Here is a 15748-nt window from a genome sequence, read left to right on the forward strand (position 1 = left end):
TTATCCAGGGAGTCAACACGGATACATGGTGCCGCCGCCGAACTCCCAGGCAACTCCGGCGCCCCGCGAAAGAAGTCCATATACCCCCCAAAGTTTCAGGTTCAGGACGCTAACCACCCTTAACTTTAAACTGGGTCAAATCACCCCCTAACTATACAAAACCGGGCAAATTACCCCCAGACGAGATTGGCTGTTTTGGAGACGGTTTTTGGCCACATCAGACTGCGGTTTTGGTCGAGCCGCACCGTGTGTGAGGAGAGAGGTCCAGGGTCGAGACACCACGCCGCGCATGAGGAGAGACGTCGCGCCGCGCCGTCGTTCCGGCGAACAGGTGAGCTCTCCATCGCAGCTTCCTCTCCATTCGATTCCGCTGCCGCGTCGTGACCCTGTTTGGTCTGTATCCGAGATGGTGGAGCAGAGTAGTGGCATGACAGAGAAGTATATTGTTTTGATATTTCTTCAGTACATCATGGAGTAGTGCATCCTCCCTGTCTTCTCTCATGTTTTATGTGCTTCCTTTTATTTGGAGGGTGCTTAGTTATAGATCATTTTGGTTTTGAATTGGAAACAAAGAGTAGTGGCTTTAATATGTAAACTGATATATGAAGTAAACAGCTTGTACACTGATATGAAGCAATGCATATCAAAACTGTTCTCCAACTTCATTGCATTGTCAAAAGTACAAGTTACAGTTTCATTGCATTGTCAATTGTCCAACTACATTGCACCCGGCGGAGGAGATTTTGGTGTCGCTATGCAGTGCAACCGGACCAGGTACCAGGTGGCTCAAACCACTGACCAAACAGCTCTCAAAACACCTAAATCCGGTTTTGAGGGGTTGGAGGGGGTGATTTGCCCGGTTTTGTATAGTTAGGGGGGTGATTTGACCCAGTTTAGAGTTAGGGGGGGTTAGCATCCTGAACCTGAAACTTAGGGGGGGTATATGAACTTCTTTCGCGCCCCGCCGCATTGGTCCCTCTTCTGCGCAAGATCCACACCTACCCGCTGCCCCCGTCTTCCTACCCCAAACTTAGCCATGTCCCGCCCGCGGCGCCCTCCCGCCTGGCCCCGATCAAGGACCCGACAGCGCCACCTTCCTCTCCCGCGGCGCCCTTCGCCTCGCCCAACCTTCGTCATCTCCTCTGCAACCTGAAAGGTAAGAGCCATGGCAACCTTCGGCATTTCTTAGCATTTGTCCTTATCTACTGATCCCCCATCTCTACTTTATCTTTTGCATTCGTATGTAGTTTTCTCTTCTGCAAACTACTCCCTCCGTTCCTTTTTAATTGACTCGAATTTAGTACAAACTTGTACTAAATCCGAGTCAATTAAAAAAGAACGGAGGGAGTAGTAGTTATCCATTCAATGGTTCATTCAAGCACTTGTTTTATTTTCTATCTAGTACATATCAGCAATGTTATCACGCTGACAGCAAATTGATTTTATTACCCTACCTAAAAGAAGGTATAATATGCAACACCTTGATTCATAAGGCTATGAGTGATATTATCTATCTGGAAAATCCCCAAACTGTAGTAAACTCACTTGCCAATATAACAATCAGTTAGTCAATCTTCTAGTTCCACTCGATATGATTGGCAACCTTCTTATCTATTCATTCTTTGTTGCTTGCCTGGAGAATCCGGGCTTTGTCAGTACTCAGTACTGTTAGTGTGTATTTCAAGTCTCAAAGTAAGAAATAAAAATAGAAGATGCCTAAAATATGCAATACATGGTCAGCATAAATCTTACTGATTATTATTTATATCACCGGCTGGTATCTCCCATCTATTCAAACAATAAGTTGTTTTGTTGCCTTTTTTCAGTGTTCAAGAGTTCATTGCTTCCTCTTATTTCCATGCACGGAGATAAAGAATCTGGATTTGTAACAGTTTTTTCCTCCTTGCCATTTTATATCCTTTGCTGGCCTCTTGGTGCCATTTTACTCCATAGTTTTCTAGCATTGACATGTATTCTGACAATCTTTCATGTCATGATTTTGATCTTGGAACCCAGCTGTCAAAAATTGCCAATAAAGTCATTAGGAAACTATTGATAGTTTGTGTAATCCTGTCCTGATTTCCTGATTTCCGTATGAGTCAAATGCATTGTTCTACTACTAAATGAGTACCGTTTGGTCAAGTTCGCATGCAATCTGTCAAATGGTAATAAGCACTAATAATACATAAATATATGATGACCTATGTTATCTTCTTCAGCTAGCTCTCTTCCTCTAGGGGCTGCTCATGCCTTGAGGCCAGGACACAATGGCTACACTGGTGAGGGTGGGGACTCCAGCATGTCTTGGCCACGTGTTGAGTCTTTGAGCACTTCCGTGTACAGCTTACTGTACTAAGCTTGCGAGCATCCCTGTGATGTTTTTCAATCTGCCCTCTGATGTTTCCTCTTTTTGAGCAGTCCATTTTCTTCAATGATCAGATTGTTCATGATTTCGACGACCCAGGCTGTCTTAGGTCCCATGACAAGGCTACTCGGGTGGGTGCTGAGAAAATTGAGACGGACGAGAAAAATGGCAGGTTACAGTTGGAGGTAACAAGACATCGCCTATTGATAGATGATTTGGAAGAGGAGGTTTGGGACGAAAAGAATATTCTGCAACAATTATGTAGCGGCAATATTCAACATGAGAGCTATCTAACATTTCATTGATGCGGTGATAGAAGAGCTGGAAGCGATGAAGAAATTAATAAGAAAGATGTTCCACAACAGGACAAGATAAAGGAGCTTGAGGTTCTTACACAGAAAATGATCAAATTTGCAAGTGGCAACTAGTGCAGTCGCTTCAGCAGCTGTCTTAAAATTTATTTTTGAACTTGTATTTTTTTAAGCTGTGATTCGTGAGTGACATGTAAATATTATTGAATTCATAATATCTGGTGGCAAGTCCTGTCATTTTAGAGGAATGTTTTAGTTTTCTGTCATTTTCTATTGTTTGAGGATGTTTCATTATTCCAATACACCCAACCCGCTCCTTGGTCGCCCCGCGCGACCTGGGGGCGGAAACCCTAGATCCCAGCCTCCACCTCCTCTCCCTCTCCCCACCCCCGGCCGCCGCCGGCGTGCGCCGCCGGGCAAAGCCCGCGCGGTGCCGGCGGCGGCGGGCCTTCCACTACCTGGCGCGAGGAGGACCGGCGCGGGACGGCGTCCTCCTTTGGCGGCAGTGCAGATCGGTGACGGTCGGCGGGGCCTGGCGTGGCGGTGGCCGGCGAGCTGCGCCAGGGGCGGCCGGTCGCAAGTTGAGGCGGCGGTGAGGATGTGCTCGGCGGGGAGGCGCGGAGGAGCGGAGCATCTCGGCGGTGGACGCAGCGGCGGCGGGCGCGCGGTGGAGGAGGCTCGGCGCTGGACGGGGGCGGTGACGGCGGGTCAGGAGCTTGGTGGCGGCGGCGGCGTGGAGTGCGTCCAGGGGAGTCCTGGCGCAGCGGAGGCCGGCCGGCGGCCAAGGAGGAGGACCGCGTCCTCGTTTCCCCCGATGGCGCCGACGAGGAGGAGGGTCCGGAGGCGTAGGGCCCAGATCTGGGTCCTTCTTGGGCCCGATCTGGGTTTCGGACCGGGTGGTCGGTGGTGCCTGCTGCTGTGCGTGTCTAGGCTGGAGGTGGAGCTCGGAGTGTGTCCTCCTTGGCCATGCCGGGAGCGGGTGGAGCACCTTGGTGAGGCTACGGCGACATAGTGCTGTGGCGGCGGCGGTGTGGACAACAAGATCAGCGGCCCCAACTCGGCGGGCAGCGTGGGCGGGGTACGGCATCGGACGAAAGTCTGGCCCGCTTGGCCGGTTCCGGCGGCGACGGCGCCCGTGGGCGTCGTTTTCCTCCTTGGGGGCGCCGCCGATGTATGCCGACACTTCCTCGCTCCCGCGTGGGTTTGGTGCTGTCTCCGGGCGAAAGCCTAGGTTCGGTGGAACCGACGCATTGGTGGCATTTCGATGTCGTTCCTCTGTTGGGAGCTTTGCGGTTGGAGACACGGCTTGTCGTTTATCTTTGCGTTCCTCCGGTGTCCGCCACTGTCCAAGGTTGATCTTCCGGGGCGCTATGTACAACATCGTCGGAGAGTCCAAGATGACGCCTTTTTTGGAGGCCGACCTAGTCCCGCCATCTTCTCTTTTGATGGTGCGTCGGCAAAGGAGAGCTCTCTTGCAGATGTCGATCTTCGGAGGTATTCGGCGTGGAGCGAGACGCGGCTTTGAGGATTAACTTTGGATAGCTTCTTTGTGTTGTAGTTGTATCTTTGGTGTTGGCTGGTCTTCGGATTAGCCGGGGTGGAGTTCGTTCTGCACTCGTTGTTCGCAGCGAGTTGTAGTCTTCTTGTACTTATATTCTGCCTTCTATAAAGATATGGTACGTCTTTGGCGTACTCTCGAAAAAAAGGATGTTTCATTATGTTAACAATTCATTTATATTTCATAACTTATTATTTGGCGTGTTATATTTCCAGGTTCAGGTTCAGTATACATGCAATTTCAATTTGATAAAGGACATCCTCACGTTCACCTTTTCTGGACTCAAAAGTAGCAGCTGTAGATTAACTACCTACTGTAGGTTCTCCAACACACAAATTCAATCTATGAGCCACTAACAATGCGGTTTCCTAATATCACTTATGTCACATGTGGTTCATGGAAGCAAACATTAAGTACTTCTCACTATTTGATATGAGAAGAAACAAAGGACCCGGTAGTAACACCAGCACAGACCATCCCTGCTAATAATTCACTTGCAGCATTGTTCGCCACCAACCGAGAAGCAAAATCTTACAGTGGTGCTGGTCTCACTACACACCCTCAATGCTAATAATTCAGACTCTGAACCCTGTTACCTGGCAAGTATTTCACCTCCTCCTTTCTAACATTGAACCATCACAGAACTGATTTCCTTGCTCCTCGCTTGCGAAGGTCCTGCTAACCATGCGGCGATACTCTTCGTGCTTCTCCTCACCGAAGCCTTGATCATCCATGTCTGAAAAACTCCATCATAAAGATGAGATTCATATTACACTAGTCAAGTAAATCAGTTCTTTGAAAGAAAAAAAAACAGCTTTATAATATACTTCATTTAACAGAACAAATATATCAATAAAATATTTTGTTTCCTCATATTGTAAAAACAATTCTACTTTTTTTAGGGTCACAATTCTACTAGCCTAGCAAAATTATCATAGTACACATTCTTATTTTCACGGTCGCCAAGGATGGCATTTAATCACGTGTATCTGGCTCCATGCTGGGGCTGATCATTTACTCAACAATGCGCTTTGCCTTATATTTATTGCTATTCAACTTTAACAAGAATTTGGGTTTTGTTAGTGGAAGCCTAATTTGCATTTTCTACCCGAGCCTTCTTGAATCTAACAACAAAAAAAGAGAAAAGTTATATCCTAATAATTGTTCTTTCATGGTCCTGGTCCAGTTATTACTAAAAGCTTCGGATAATTTCACGAGCAACATCATTTGTTCTGTAAGTTGGATTGTTAGAGTGGAACCAATAATATCAGGGTTTTGTAAACATGCAGATAAGCTACTTAGAGCAGGTCTAACAGGCCCCTTATTTTTATGCCCCGTATAACGCGAGTTTTTCGCCCCGTATCCCAAAAGTGCGACTTGCTGAACCATTTCGTCTAGCAGACCCCATATTTCGCCCTGTATTTTTAAAAATTAAAACCCCGGGAAAATTAAACCATAGTTCATCTTCATTGATCATACATTGGATCATACATATACATAGCGATCTACTCGATCCTACCTACTCGAGGATGATGAATGGCACGAAAGGCTCCCTGGCGGCAGCCTCCTCCTCTGCCCTGGCCGCCGCCTCCTCCTCTGCCCTGGCGGCAGCCTCCTTCGCCTCCATCTCCGCCACGGCGGCGATGGCCGCCGCCTCCTCCTCTGCCCTGGCGGCAGCCTCCTTCGCCTCCATCTCCGCCACGGCGGCGATGGCCGCCGCCTCCTCCTCTGCCTCCGCCCGAGCTTTCTCGGCGGCATCCGCCTCGGATCCGGCCACCGCACGCCGGTAGGCCGCGTCCTCCTCCGCCGCCTCCGCGTCCTCCTCTGCCGCCTCCTCTTCCTCCTCGCCGCCTCCGCTTCCACCGCCGCTGGTGCTGCCGATGGTCGCCCTCCATGCCGCCTTCGCCGCGCGGTCGCGCTGCCACTCGGCGCGCCACTTCTCGAAGGCTTCGCCGCTCATCGGCTTGAGCGGCGGGTCTTGCCGGTACCACCGCCCACCCGCGGCGTACTCCCGGAGCGGATCCGGCACGTACAGCGCGCCGGCGTACTTGCGAGGCCGCGCGACGGCTGCCGGCGGCGGAAGCTTGCACTCCGGCCGCCGAGGCTTCCTCCACGGTGTCCGGCGAGCGGGATCGCTTCGATCCGCTCGCCGGAGAGGCTCTACTACGGCGGCGGCGGTCCATGCAGGTGGCGGCGGGTGGAATGCGGCGCGGGGGAGCGACTAATTGCTCGCTGGAGCAGGAGGAGGAGGCGGCGGCGCACGGCGGAGCTAGGGTTGCGAGTGAGGGGTTAACCCCTCACTCGCACCTGCGCCCACTATAAGTACGGGGCGACGGGGCCGATTTCCTGGGCCCCGTATTCCGCCGAAACGGGCCGGCCCGGATACGGGGCCTGCTAGACGCCCAAACTCGCTGCGGCCCCGTATCCCGCCGGAATTTTACGGGGTGGGCTGGTTATACGGGGCCTGTTAGACATGCTCTTAGACTGAACTGGTAGGCACCGTACTAGTATACTACAACACCTGAAATGCAGAGGTTATCCTATCCATATCACTGATTTGTTTACAAAAACCCTCACGAAACATGGACGAAAGTTTCTTCCAAGTGCTAGATGAATTAATGAAAATTTATATGCATACACATACAATGCGTCTCTGCCTTACAGTACCCAATAATTTTGTCTGCTCATGGTACAGTGAAGATTGACATAGTTTGTATCATTTCTGGTTTTGGTTCCGTTGGTGCCGCTGGTGCTTTGTTTGACTGATTGGGTCTATGCTTTCTGAAGTCATCACAAATTGGCCACTCTATGCAAATAAGGTTCTTTCTGAACTCATCCGATCAAGCCTCACTCAGGGATGATTGAGGGGAACACGTACCTCCAGGAGAAGATTGTACCGGTGGTGTTCTGCAGTTCTGCACAAACTGGTCGAGTAGGAGGAACGGCGCAGTGTCCACGTGGGAGGTGGACGAAGTGGACGGGGTGGCCGTGGGTCAGGACGAGACGGGAGCGGCGGCGTGGAGAGGGCGCCAGCGTGTGCCCGGTGGAGCCGCTGGCGGCGACGTCATCTGGAGGTGGCGGCGTGTGCCAGGCGGACGCGGTGGACGCTGTTCAGGAAGAGGCGGCGGCGGCCTGGAGGTGGCGCCGGCGTGTGCTCGGTGGAAGAGGCGGCGGCGGCGTCCACTCGAGGCGGCGTCGTGATAAAAAGTTAAAAACAGATCGATTCTGGTCGCTGTCAATTATCGCTCTCAGGTCTTGTTTTTTTTCCTTCATAATTACTACTTTCTGGGCCTGATGGGCCTAATCTTCACTGCTTAATCTCAGCCGTACGTTGCAATTCATACCACTCCCTATACCAATAGGGAAACTAAACAGGCTGCTGCTTATTTTGCTTGCGATTTCTGTTGGCCCCTTCTTTTCTCATTGCTAATGATTATTTGCCTATTTGCTCATTACCCCTTGCTTCGCACTCCACCGCATATTTGGTGATGTTGCGGTATACTCCCTCCGTTTTGTAATAGTCTACATTCTAGCCCCAAAATTTGTTCTAAAATACTCTACATTCTAGCTTTTAGTCAACAACAACACTGAAAACGATGTGGTTTTGTTCTTTTTATTGAAGGTTGTTATTTTCAATGTAGCTTGGATTGGTTGTTCACATATCTAAGTAGTACTAATAAATGCAATACTAATTAATTTGTCTCATTTTTTCTAGAATGTAGACTAAATCAGAATGGAGGGAGTATATATTATGCAGGGCGTTTTGGTATTTCACCCCAAATTAACCAAGTGATTAGTTGTTTTTGTGTATATGCGTACGTCTTGTTAGTTAAACTTAAAATCTATTCTTGTGTCTAGCAAAAGAAGAGAGAGCGAATAGTCATCTAATAGCAGGTATCCTTGAAGATGATCACCGATTCACCAAACGACCACACATATAAACATATCCATGGATGGAACGACCTTACATGGCAGCAGCAGCACCTTGCACAGAGCCACAGACACAGACATGACGAGACACTAAATTAATTACCTAAATTTCCGGATGCCGAACCACAATTAATATATTCCTGCAAAATCACTCGCAGGAAGCTACACACATAAGCGGCTCTACTTTATTCTAGGCGCGCGCGGAGGAAACAGCTCGCAGACAGACCTACAACATAACGACGACGACGAACGAAGAACTAGCAACCGATCAACAGGAGCAGAAGAAGCGGATGTCGGTCGCCGGCCGGCAGAGCAGATCGCTGGACGCCGATCAACAGTCCTGCTTGATGCAGAAACACTTGCGCTGGAAGAGCCGGGTCTTGCAGTCGCCGTCGGGGAAGCCCTCGGTCCTGCAGACGCTGGCGCAGTTGGTGCTGCTGATGCAGGCACCCCTGAAGTTGTGGCTCTGCGAGATGCAGGTCCTCGCCTCAGCCACCGTCGTCGTCCCCAGCTCTGCAAGCAGGGCCAGGAAAAGCCAAAGTTCAAATCAAAACGAACGCCTCGTGGGTGACAGAGGTAGCACCAAGAACAAGAACAAACGAAACAAAATCACCATGAAAAATCACCGAGAACCAACGCAGAACGCACCTGTGGCGAGCAGGAGGAGAAGGAGGAGAGCGGCGAACGCGGCTACGCGGCGAGAAGGAAGCGCCATCGTTCTCTGCTGCAGCTGATCGAGACTGGGAAGTGGGAACGGCTGGGAGTGGATCACGAAAGTCACTAACCGAGAGAGCTCACTGCTTTCACTTGCTACTAGCTAGCTGCTGCTACGTTGATGGGCTTGCAGGATCGGAGCGGCCGGGTGGGGGCTTTTATAGGCTGAGCTAGCTACGGTTGTTGGCAAGTGGCTGGTGGATGTTTAACTGCATGCGTGAATCAATTGCTACTACTCTGCCTCGGCTAGCCAACGATCATGCTTCTCTACGATTCCGCCTTCTTCACTGCCCGTCCTCGCGCTGTGTGTCATCCTGTGAAAGAATAGATGTGCCCACCTCCCTCCTTGCTGTTTCGTGACACGTCCTGATCAGAAACGGGACCGGTGGAGCATTCACGATTCAAAGCAAGATTGATCGACGTACTCACGCCATGCATGTTTCTTTTTAGCAAAGGAGCAAAACGCTCCATGAATGTTTCTACGTACTAATAAACTCTTGAGTGTTTTAGAGGCCTCTCCTGCGCCCAAACCTTGTGCTCAGATACGCCGGAGGCAGCTTGTCGGATTGAGTGGACGGAAAACCTCGCCGGCACAAGATACTCTTGTTCGCGACCCCGACGGAAGCTACATCTCTCGTGTGGAGAGGCATCGCGCGTCGAACGGTCGAAGATCCTGCCCCCGGCCAGTCGCCAGCTATGTCGGCGCACCCGGCTACATCCTTGCCTCGCCTGATTCCTCGAGATGATTCTTCCTACATACATGAGCCGCTGACCATATCTCGACGTGTACTGGGTAACATCATTGCGTCGCTGTCCACCTCGTCGCGCCACCACTCACGCCCTCGACGCACGCTAAAACTAGGTCGACCTCAGTTGCACCCAAGCAAGATTGATTGAGTTGTCGTGCCCACAAAGTGAACTGCACACACTGACATGCCTTTTGAACCTCTTGTAGTACTGAGTGCAAAGCGAGGTGAGAAAGCATGCACTCGTTTGAGTCTAGGTAGCTGGCAATATGACGAGAATGGCTACCCGTTTTAGTATAGCTACTCGCTTTAGTATAGCACGTAAATGTGGTGCAAGGAGGTGTGTAGTTCACTGTACCTCTCTCCCATCAGGCCATCACCTTCTCTCACAGACACGCACATGGCAACAGAGCCAACCTTCCTATCTTTCTCAAAGAACTAACTTAGAAATGGCGGAAAGCATGAACGCCACGAGTTCACCACTATCTCTTCTAAATCGCCACTAGTGCAATGTCTCGGCGACCCAAAAAAGCAGCAGGTTCCGCACATATTTCATAACCTTGAAATTCAAATGGTTGACATGTGATCCGCCGCGGTAGAAGGCGCCTCCTCCGTGGTAGCCGATGCCGGCGATGGTGTAGAACTCGCCGCCGGTGGAGTAGAGCTCGCGGCCGATGCTCTCCTTTCTCCCACACCCTCGTCTCTTCATCTATTGCAGGCATGTGTGTTAATGTGCTAGGATCATCTAGGGTAGATCTAATGCGGGTACTACTATCTCTGTAAAGGATTTGACTATGTACTGAGAGAAATGGAGAGGGATCGAGAGTATACAAATGGTTACCTTCTCCCTTGGAGGATGAACCGTCGGACGTCGACATGGTGGCGATGTTGGTGGCGTGAGCGTGCGGTGGCGGAGGTGGCAGAGCTTCCCGTCGGCACGCGCTAGAACCCTAGATCGGTAGGGATATCGGTGGGGCGAGCAGCGCGTCGGTCGAACCTCGTACCGCGTGCATCCGGCCCCCACCTCTCTATATAGCGCGGCGACAGGGGCCCACCAACCAGAGATGCGGTTGGGCGCCCCCGATCAGGGTGCGTACGAGGTCAAAGGCTCGTTATCAATCCGTTGGGATCGATCCCATGGAGATCATCCTAACATTCTCCCCCTTGATCTCAACTTTTCTTTTAACTTTATACTTTCACTTTATTCGTTTTATTTTGGATCAGTCCATAGGGCATGTTTCATCGTCACAGCTCTATTGCCGATAGAATCAGACAGCCACAATACACTTCTCTGTTTTGAAACAAATTCTTTTTCTTTTGGGCCTCTTATGATCCAGGATAGGTAAGACTTTCCCTTAAACCCATGCCGGCTACGTGCTCCTTGAACACGCTGGGTGGTAAGCCTTTCGTTAGCGGATCCGCAAGCATATCTTTTGTCCTTATATGCTCGAGACTTATAGTTTGATCCTGGACCTTCTGTTTCACAACATAATACTTAACCTCAATCGGTTTCATAGCATTACTCGACTTGTTGTTGTGAGCATAAAATACTGGAGGCTCACTGTCGCAGTACATCTTTAGTGGTTTGTCAATACAATCTACAACTTTCAAGTCGGGTATAAATTTCTTTAACCACAATGCCTGCCCGTGGCTTCATAACATGCTATAAATTTTGCATACATCGTGGATGATGCAACTATCGTCTGTTTGGAGCTTCTCCACGAAATAGCTCCCCCTGCGAGGGTGAATACATATCCAGATGTGGATTTTCTATCATCTTTATCCCCCGCAAAATCTGCATCTGAATACCCTCTTATTTCTAGGGAATCAGATCTTCTGTATGTTAGCATGTAATTTCTTTGTGCCTTTCACATAACGCAATGCCTTCTTTACCATTTTCTAGTGTTCAAAACCTGGATTTTCTTGATATCTTCCGAGTACTCCGGTGATAAATGCTAAGTCAGGGCGAGTGCACACTTGTGCATACTGTAGGTTTCCAATGGCCGAAGCATATGGAACCGCTTTCATTTGATCGAGCTCGTATTGATTTTGGGGACTTTGATGTTTCCCAAAACTGTCGCCCTTGACTATAGGGGAAGGTGTGGCACTGCACTTATGCATATTATACTTACTTAGAATCTTTTCTAAATAAGCCTTTTGCGATAGTCCTAATACTCCATTGTTCCTATCTCGGTGAATTTCTATGCCCAAAATATATGACGCTTCGCCAAGATCTTTCATATCAAAATTTGAGGACAAGAACTTCTTTGTCTCTTGCAGTAGACTAACATCACTGCTGGCAAGCAGAATATCATCCACATACAAGATTAGGAAAATATATTTCCCACTTTTAAACTTTGCATAAACGCAATTGTCCTCAATATTTTCTTTAAATTCAAATCTCTTAATTGTCTTATTGAACTTTAGATACCACTGTCTGGAGGCTTGCTTTAATCCATAAATGGATTTCTTTAGGCGGCATCCCATTTCTCCCTTGCCTTCCATGATAAAACCCTTGGGTTGTTTCATGTAGACATTTTCTTCTAAATCCCGTTTAGAAATGCCGTCTTTACATCCATTTGATGCAACTCTAAATCAAAATGTGCAACTAGTGCCATTATGATTCTGAAGGAATCCTTACATGAGACCGGAGAAAATGTCTCATTGTAGTCTATCCCTTCTCTATGTGTAAATCCTTTTGCCACAAGTCGTGCTTTATACTTTTCGACATTCCCATTGGAGTCATATTTTATTTTGTAGACCCATTTGCAGCCCACTGTTTTGGCTCCTTTAGGAATATTCTCTAAGTCCCAAACATGGTTGGCACTCATCGATCTCATTTCGTCTTCCATGGCCTACACCCACTTTGATGAATCTGGGCTTCTCATGGCTTCTTCATATGAAGTGGGATCACCTTCCATATGAACTGTGTTGTAAACTTTCTAATCAGTCGAAATGGTTGATTTTCTAGCTCTTGTAGACCTTCTAGGGGCCTCACTCTCTGGAGCATTCTGTTCCTCAACTTGTGGCTCAGCTTCTGGAGGTGGATGTTGTTGCTCCCTTTCATGCTCAACAAATGGTTCATTCGGCTCCTGACGGACAGGTTCCGAATTTTCACTCATCGTTGTCATGGGTTGATTCACAACAGGCGCTTGCACCACAATCGCAGGGATCGTCGGTACAGGTGCACATGGTAGCGCAAAAAATAGCTCCTGAGTCATCGGATTAGGTGCATGCACCCTCTTCTCCTCAAGATCAATTTTCCGAGCTACCATGCTCCCCCTCATCATTTCGTCCTCTAAGAAGACAGCATGTCTCGTTTCCACAAACTTTGTGTATTTCTCTGGACAGTAGAAACGATAACCTTTTGACTTTTCAGGATAGCCAATAAAATGGCAGCTGACTGTTTTGGTATCTAACTTTGCGATATTTGGATTGAATACTTTGGCCTCAGCAGGGCTCCCCACACTTTCAGGTGGTTTAGAGAAGGCACTCTCCCTGTCCATAGCTCATACGGTGTTTTGGGCACCAATTTGCTTGGTACTCTGTTTAGAATGTGAATAACGGTTTTAATGCCTCAATCCACAATCCCAATGGTAGGGTGGAATAGCTCATCATACTGCGCACCATATCCATAAGGGTACGATTGCGCCTTTCAGCTACCCCATTCTACTGAGGTTCACCCGGCATCGAGTACTGGGCGACTATTCCAGTCTCCTGTAGGAACCTTGCAAAAGGTCCAGGGACTTGGCCATATGGAGTATGTCGACCATAGTACTCCCCTCCACGATCAGACCTGACTATCTTTATTTATGTCAACACCCGTATTTTTAAGTCCAGATGCCTATTATGCCATACATCGCAATCCCAGGAAGATTGTTGATGTCTACGCACGCTTCTATTCCTGTAGACAGTGTTGGGCCTCCAAGAGCAGAGGTTTGTAGAACAGCAGCAAGTTTCCCTTAAGTGAATCACCCAAGGTTTATCGAACTCGGGGAGGTAGAGGTCAAAGATATCCCTCTCAAGCAACCCTGCAATCACGATACAAGAAGTCTCTTGTGTCCCCAACACACCTAATACACTTGTCAGATGTATAGGTGCACTAGTTCGGCGAAGAGATAGTGAAATACAAGTGATATGGATGAATATGAGTGGTAATTTTTGCGGTCAGAAACCCACCGGCGAGGCTCCCAGGACTGCGGCTGGCCCTGGTCCCTCGAGCGACGGCCCGCAAAGCCTCGGCACGCACGTCCGATGCTGGTGCAAGGGTGTGCCACCTGACCTATACCTGGTCGTAGAAGGTGATGGATTTGCTTCGCTTAGTTTCCTGCATGGCATACACGTAAACATTAAATACGAGCCTCGATCGGCTCTCAGGTTGTCCTGTGAATCGGCTCAAGGAGCCGATTCACCCATGATTCGTATGAGGTATACGATCAATGGTGGTCCTTCTTGATAAATATAAAGCTGAAACGACCTACGACGATTTAGGGTTTTCACCACATAATCGGAACATTCTACGCGTGATTGAGCCTGGCAGCCACGCACGGTGATAATAAACCGACCCTAGACAAGGCCTAAAAACCAACATGAAGTTGATCCCCGGAACATCTCATCTAGGGCTAGCAGACTACACCCTACGTGCTACTGGATCCTTCAACCCGTTTGCAAGGCCTAACTATGCAGATATTAAACTAATCCTTGAAGAACAAGGAGCAATCATAACGGATCGGATCTACTAAATAATGATCAAGCGAGGTGCTTCCCTTACACCTAAGATAGGTGTAAGGGCGGCTAGACGTCTAAGGGTTGCATGGGCGAAAGCATATGATACGATGAAACAATGCTAACCCTAACACATCTATGATAACTACGTTGCTCGCCATCAACAAGGCTTCAGCACGAGCAACGCATGAAACATCGAATAAACGTATGCTGCCTAGATCGCAAGATGCGATCTAGGCAGCATGATGCTTACCCGGAAGAGACCCTCGAAACAAGGGGTTGGCGATGCGCCTAGATTGGTTTGTGGTGAACGTGATTGTTGTCTTTCTCAATAACCCTAGATACATATTTATAGTCCGCAGACTTTCTAACGTGGGAATAATCCCAACCGTGCACGAGCCAAATTCTATCTAACCGACACGTATCCTACTATATTTACAGATACACGGGCAAACTAGCCCAAACTTTGTATACAAGGACGATTCATGTATTTCTTCCGTGTATATTCTTCAAGCCCATCTTAATCGCGGCCCACCTCTGATCCGGTCAAATTCTGGTGATAACACATGCCCCCTGGTTTTGGAAATGATAATTCCAAAAACACTCTGATTTTCCTTCGTCGGGTCATGTCGTTACAGAGCAGAACCGTCGCAGTATCCTTCACCATGATGTCTTGCCTTATCAACTTCTCTGCAAGATTTGATAGCTTTAGCATCACTTCCTCGGAAACCGCAGTGGCATTAAACCTCCACTATACCCCTTTTTATTTAACCGCTCCAAACAGTTCGCCACTTCATCCCCTTGCTCTTTTCTGGCCATCGGCACCAAGAAACCCCAATCTCAGAGCAATGTCTTCCTCCTCTTCCTCCTCCGCTTCATCGGATCTCTCCTCGCAGTCCTCCTCCTCCTCCTCCTCCTCCTCCTCCTCCTCCCGCGAACCCACGCCAGAGTGGGACCCAACGGCGGCTCTGATGGCGGCGCACGACGAGCACGCCCCAGAGGAGTGGGACCAGGCGGACCACGCCTCCTCTGTCTGGTCCGAGGACGACCAATCCTTGACCAACGGAGATGAAGACCTGCAGTTCCTTGCCGATGGGGAACTGGAACCGGAGAGCGAGGACGACTCGTTCTCCTGGGACGATTACACCTTCTCCGAGGAGGTGGAGGAGGAGGAAGATGATGACGACGACTCCCTCGAGGGTTACCCGCCGGCGAAGCGCCTCCGCGCCTGGTGGGACGACGACGACTCCGACGACGACGAGGAGGACGAGGCTCCCGTAGAGGGCTACGGGAGCAGCGACGAGGAGCCCACCAGCAGCGGCGCCGGCGGCAGCGACGACGACGATGAGGGCAGCAACGGCCCGTAGATCAGGGACTACCAGCATAAAACTAGTAGTAG

The 15748-nt window shown here is 49.4% G+C and overlaps 1 protein-coding gene across 1 annotated transcript; it reads right to left on the reverse strand.

The window, feature by feature from the left end:
• Positions 1-8495: 8495 nt before the first annotated feature.
• LOC124687624 (defensin-like protein CAL1) lies at positions 8496-8879 on the reverse strand. Its single transcript, XM_047221398.1, has 2 exons — positions 8813-8879; positions 8496-8677 (listed from the first exon to the last, which is right to left on the reverse strand). Exons 1-2 carry the CDS (start codon positions 8877-8879, stop codon positions 8496-8498), a joined length of 249 nt encoding a protein of 82 aa, XP_047077354.1.
• Positions 8880-15748: the final 6869 nt, after the last annotated feature.

Source organism: Lolium rigidum, chromosome 2 (genome assembly GCF_022539505.1).
Source record: "Lolium rigidum isolate FL_2022 chromosome 2, APGP_CSIRO_Lrig_0.1, whole genome shotgun sequence".
NCBI lineage: Eukaryota > Viridiplantae > Streptophyta > Magnoliopsida > Poales > Poaceae > Lolium > Lolium rigidum.

Excerpts from the sequence above, each read along its gene's own strand:
- LOC124687624 (XM_047221398.1), bottom strand. The coding sequence starts at position 8,879 with ATGGCGCTTCCTTCTCGCCGCGTAGCCGCGTTCGCCGCTCTCCTCCTT. Across the intron at positions 8,678-8,812 it reads TCTCCTCCTGCTCGCCACAG|AGCTGGGGACGACGACGGTG; the intron begins GTGCGTTCTGCG and ends CCCTGCTTGCAG.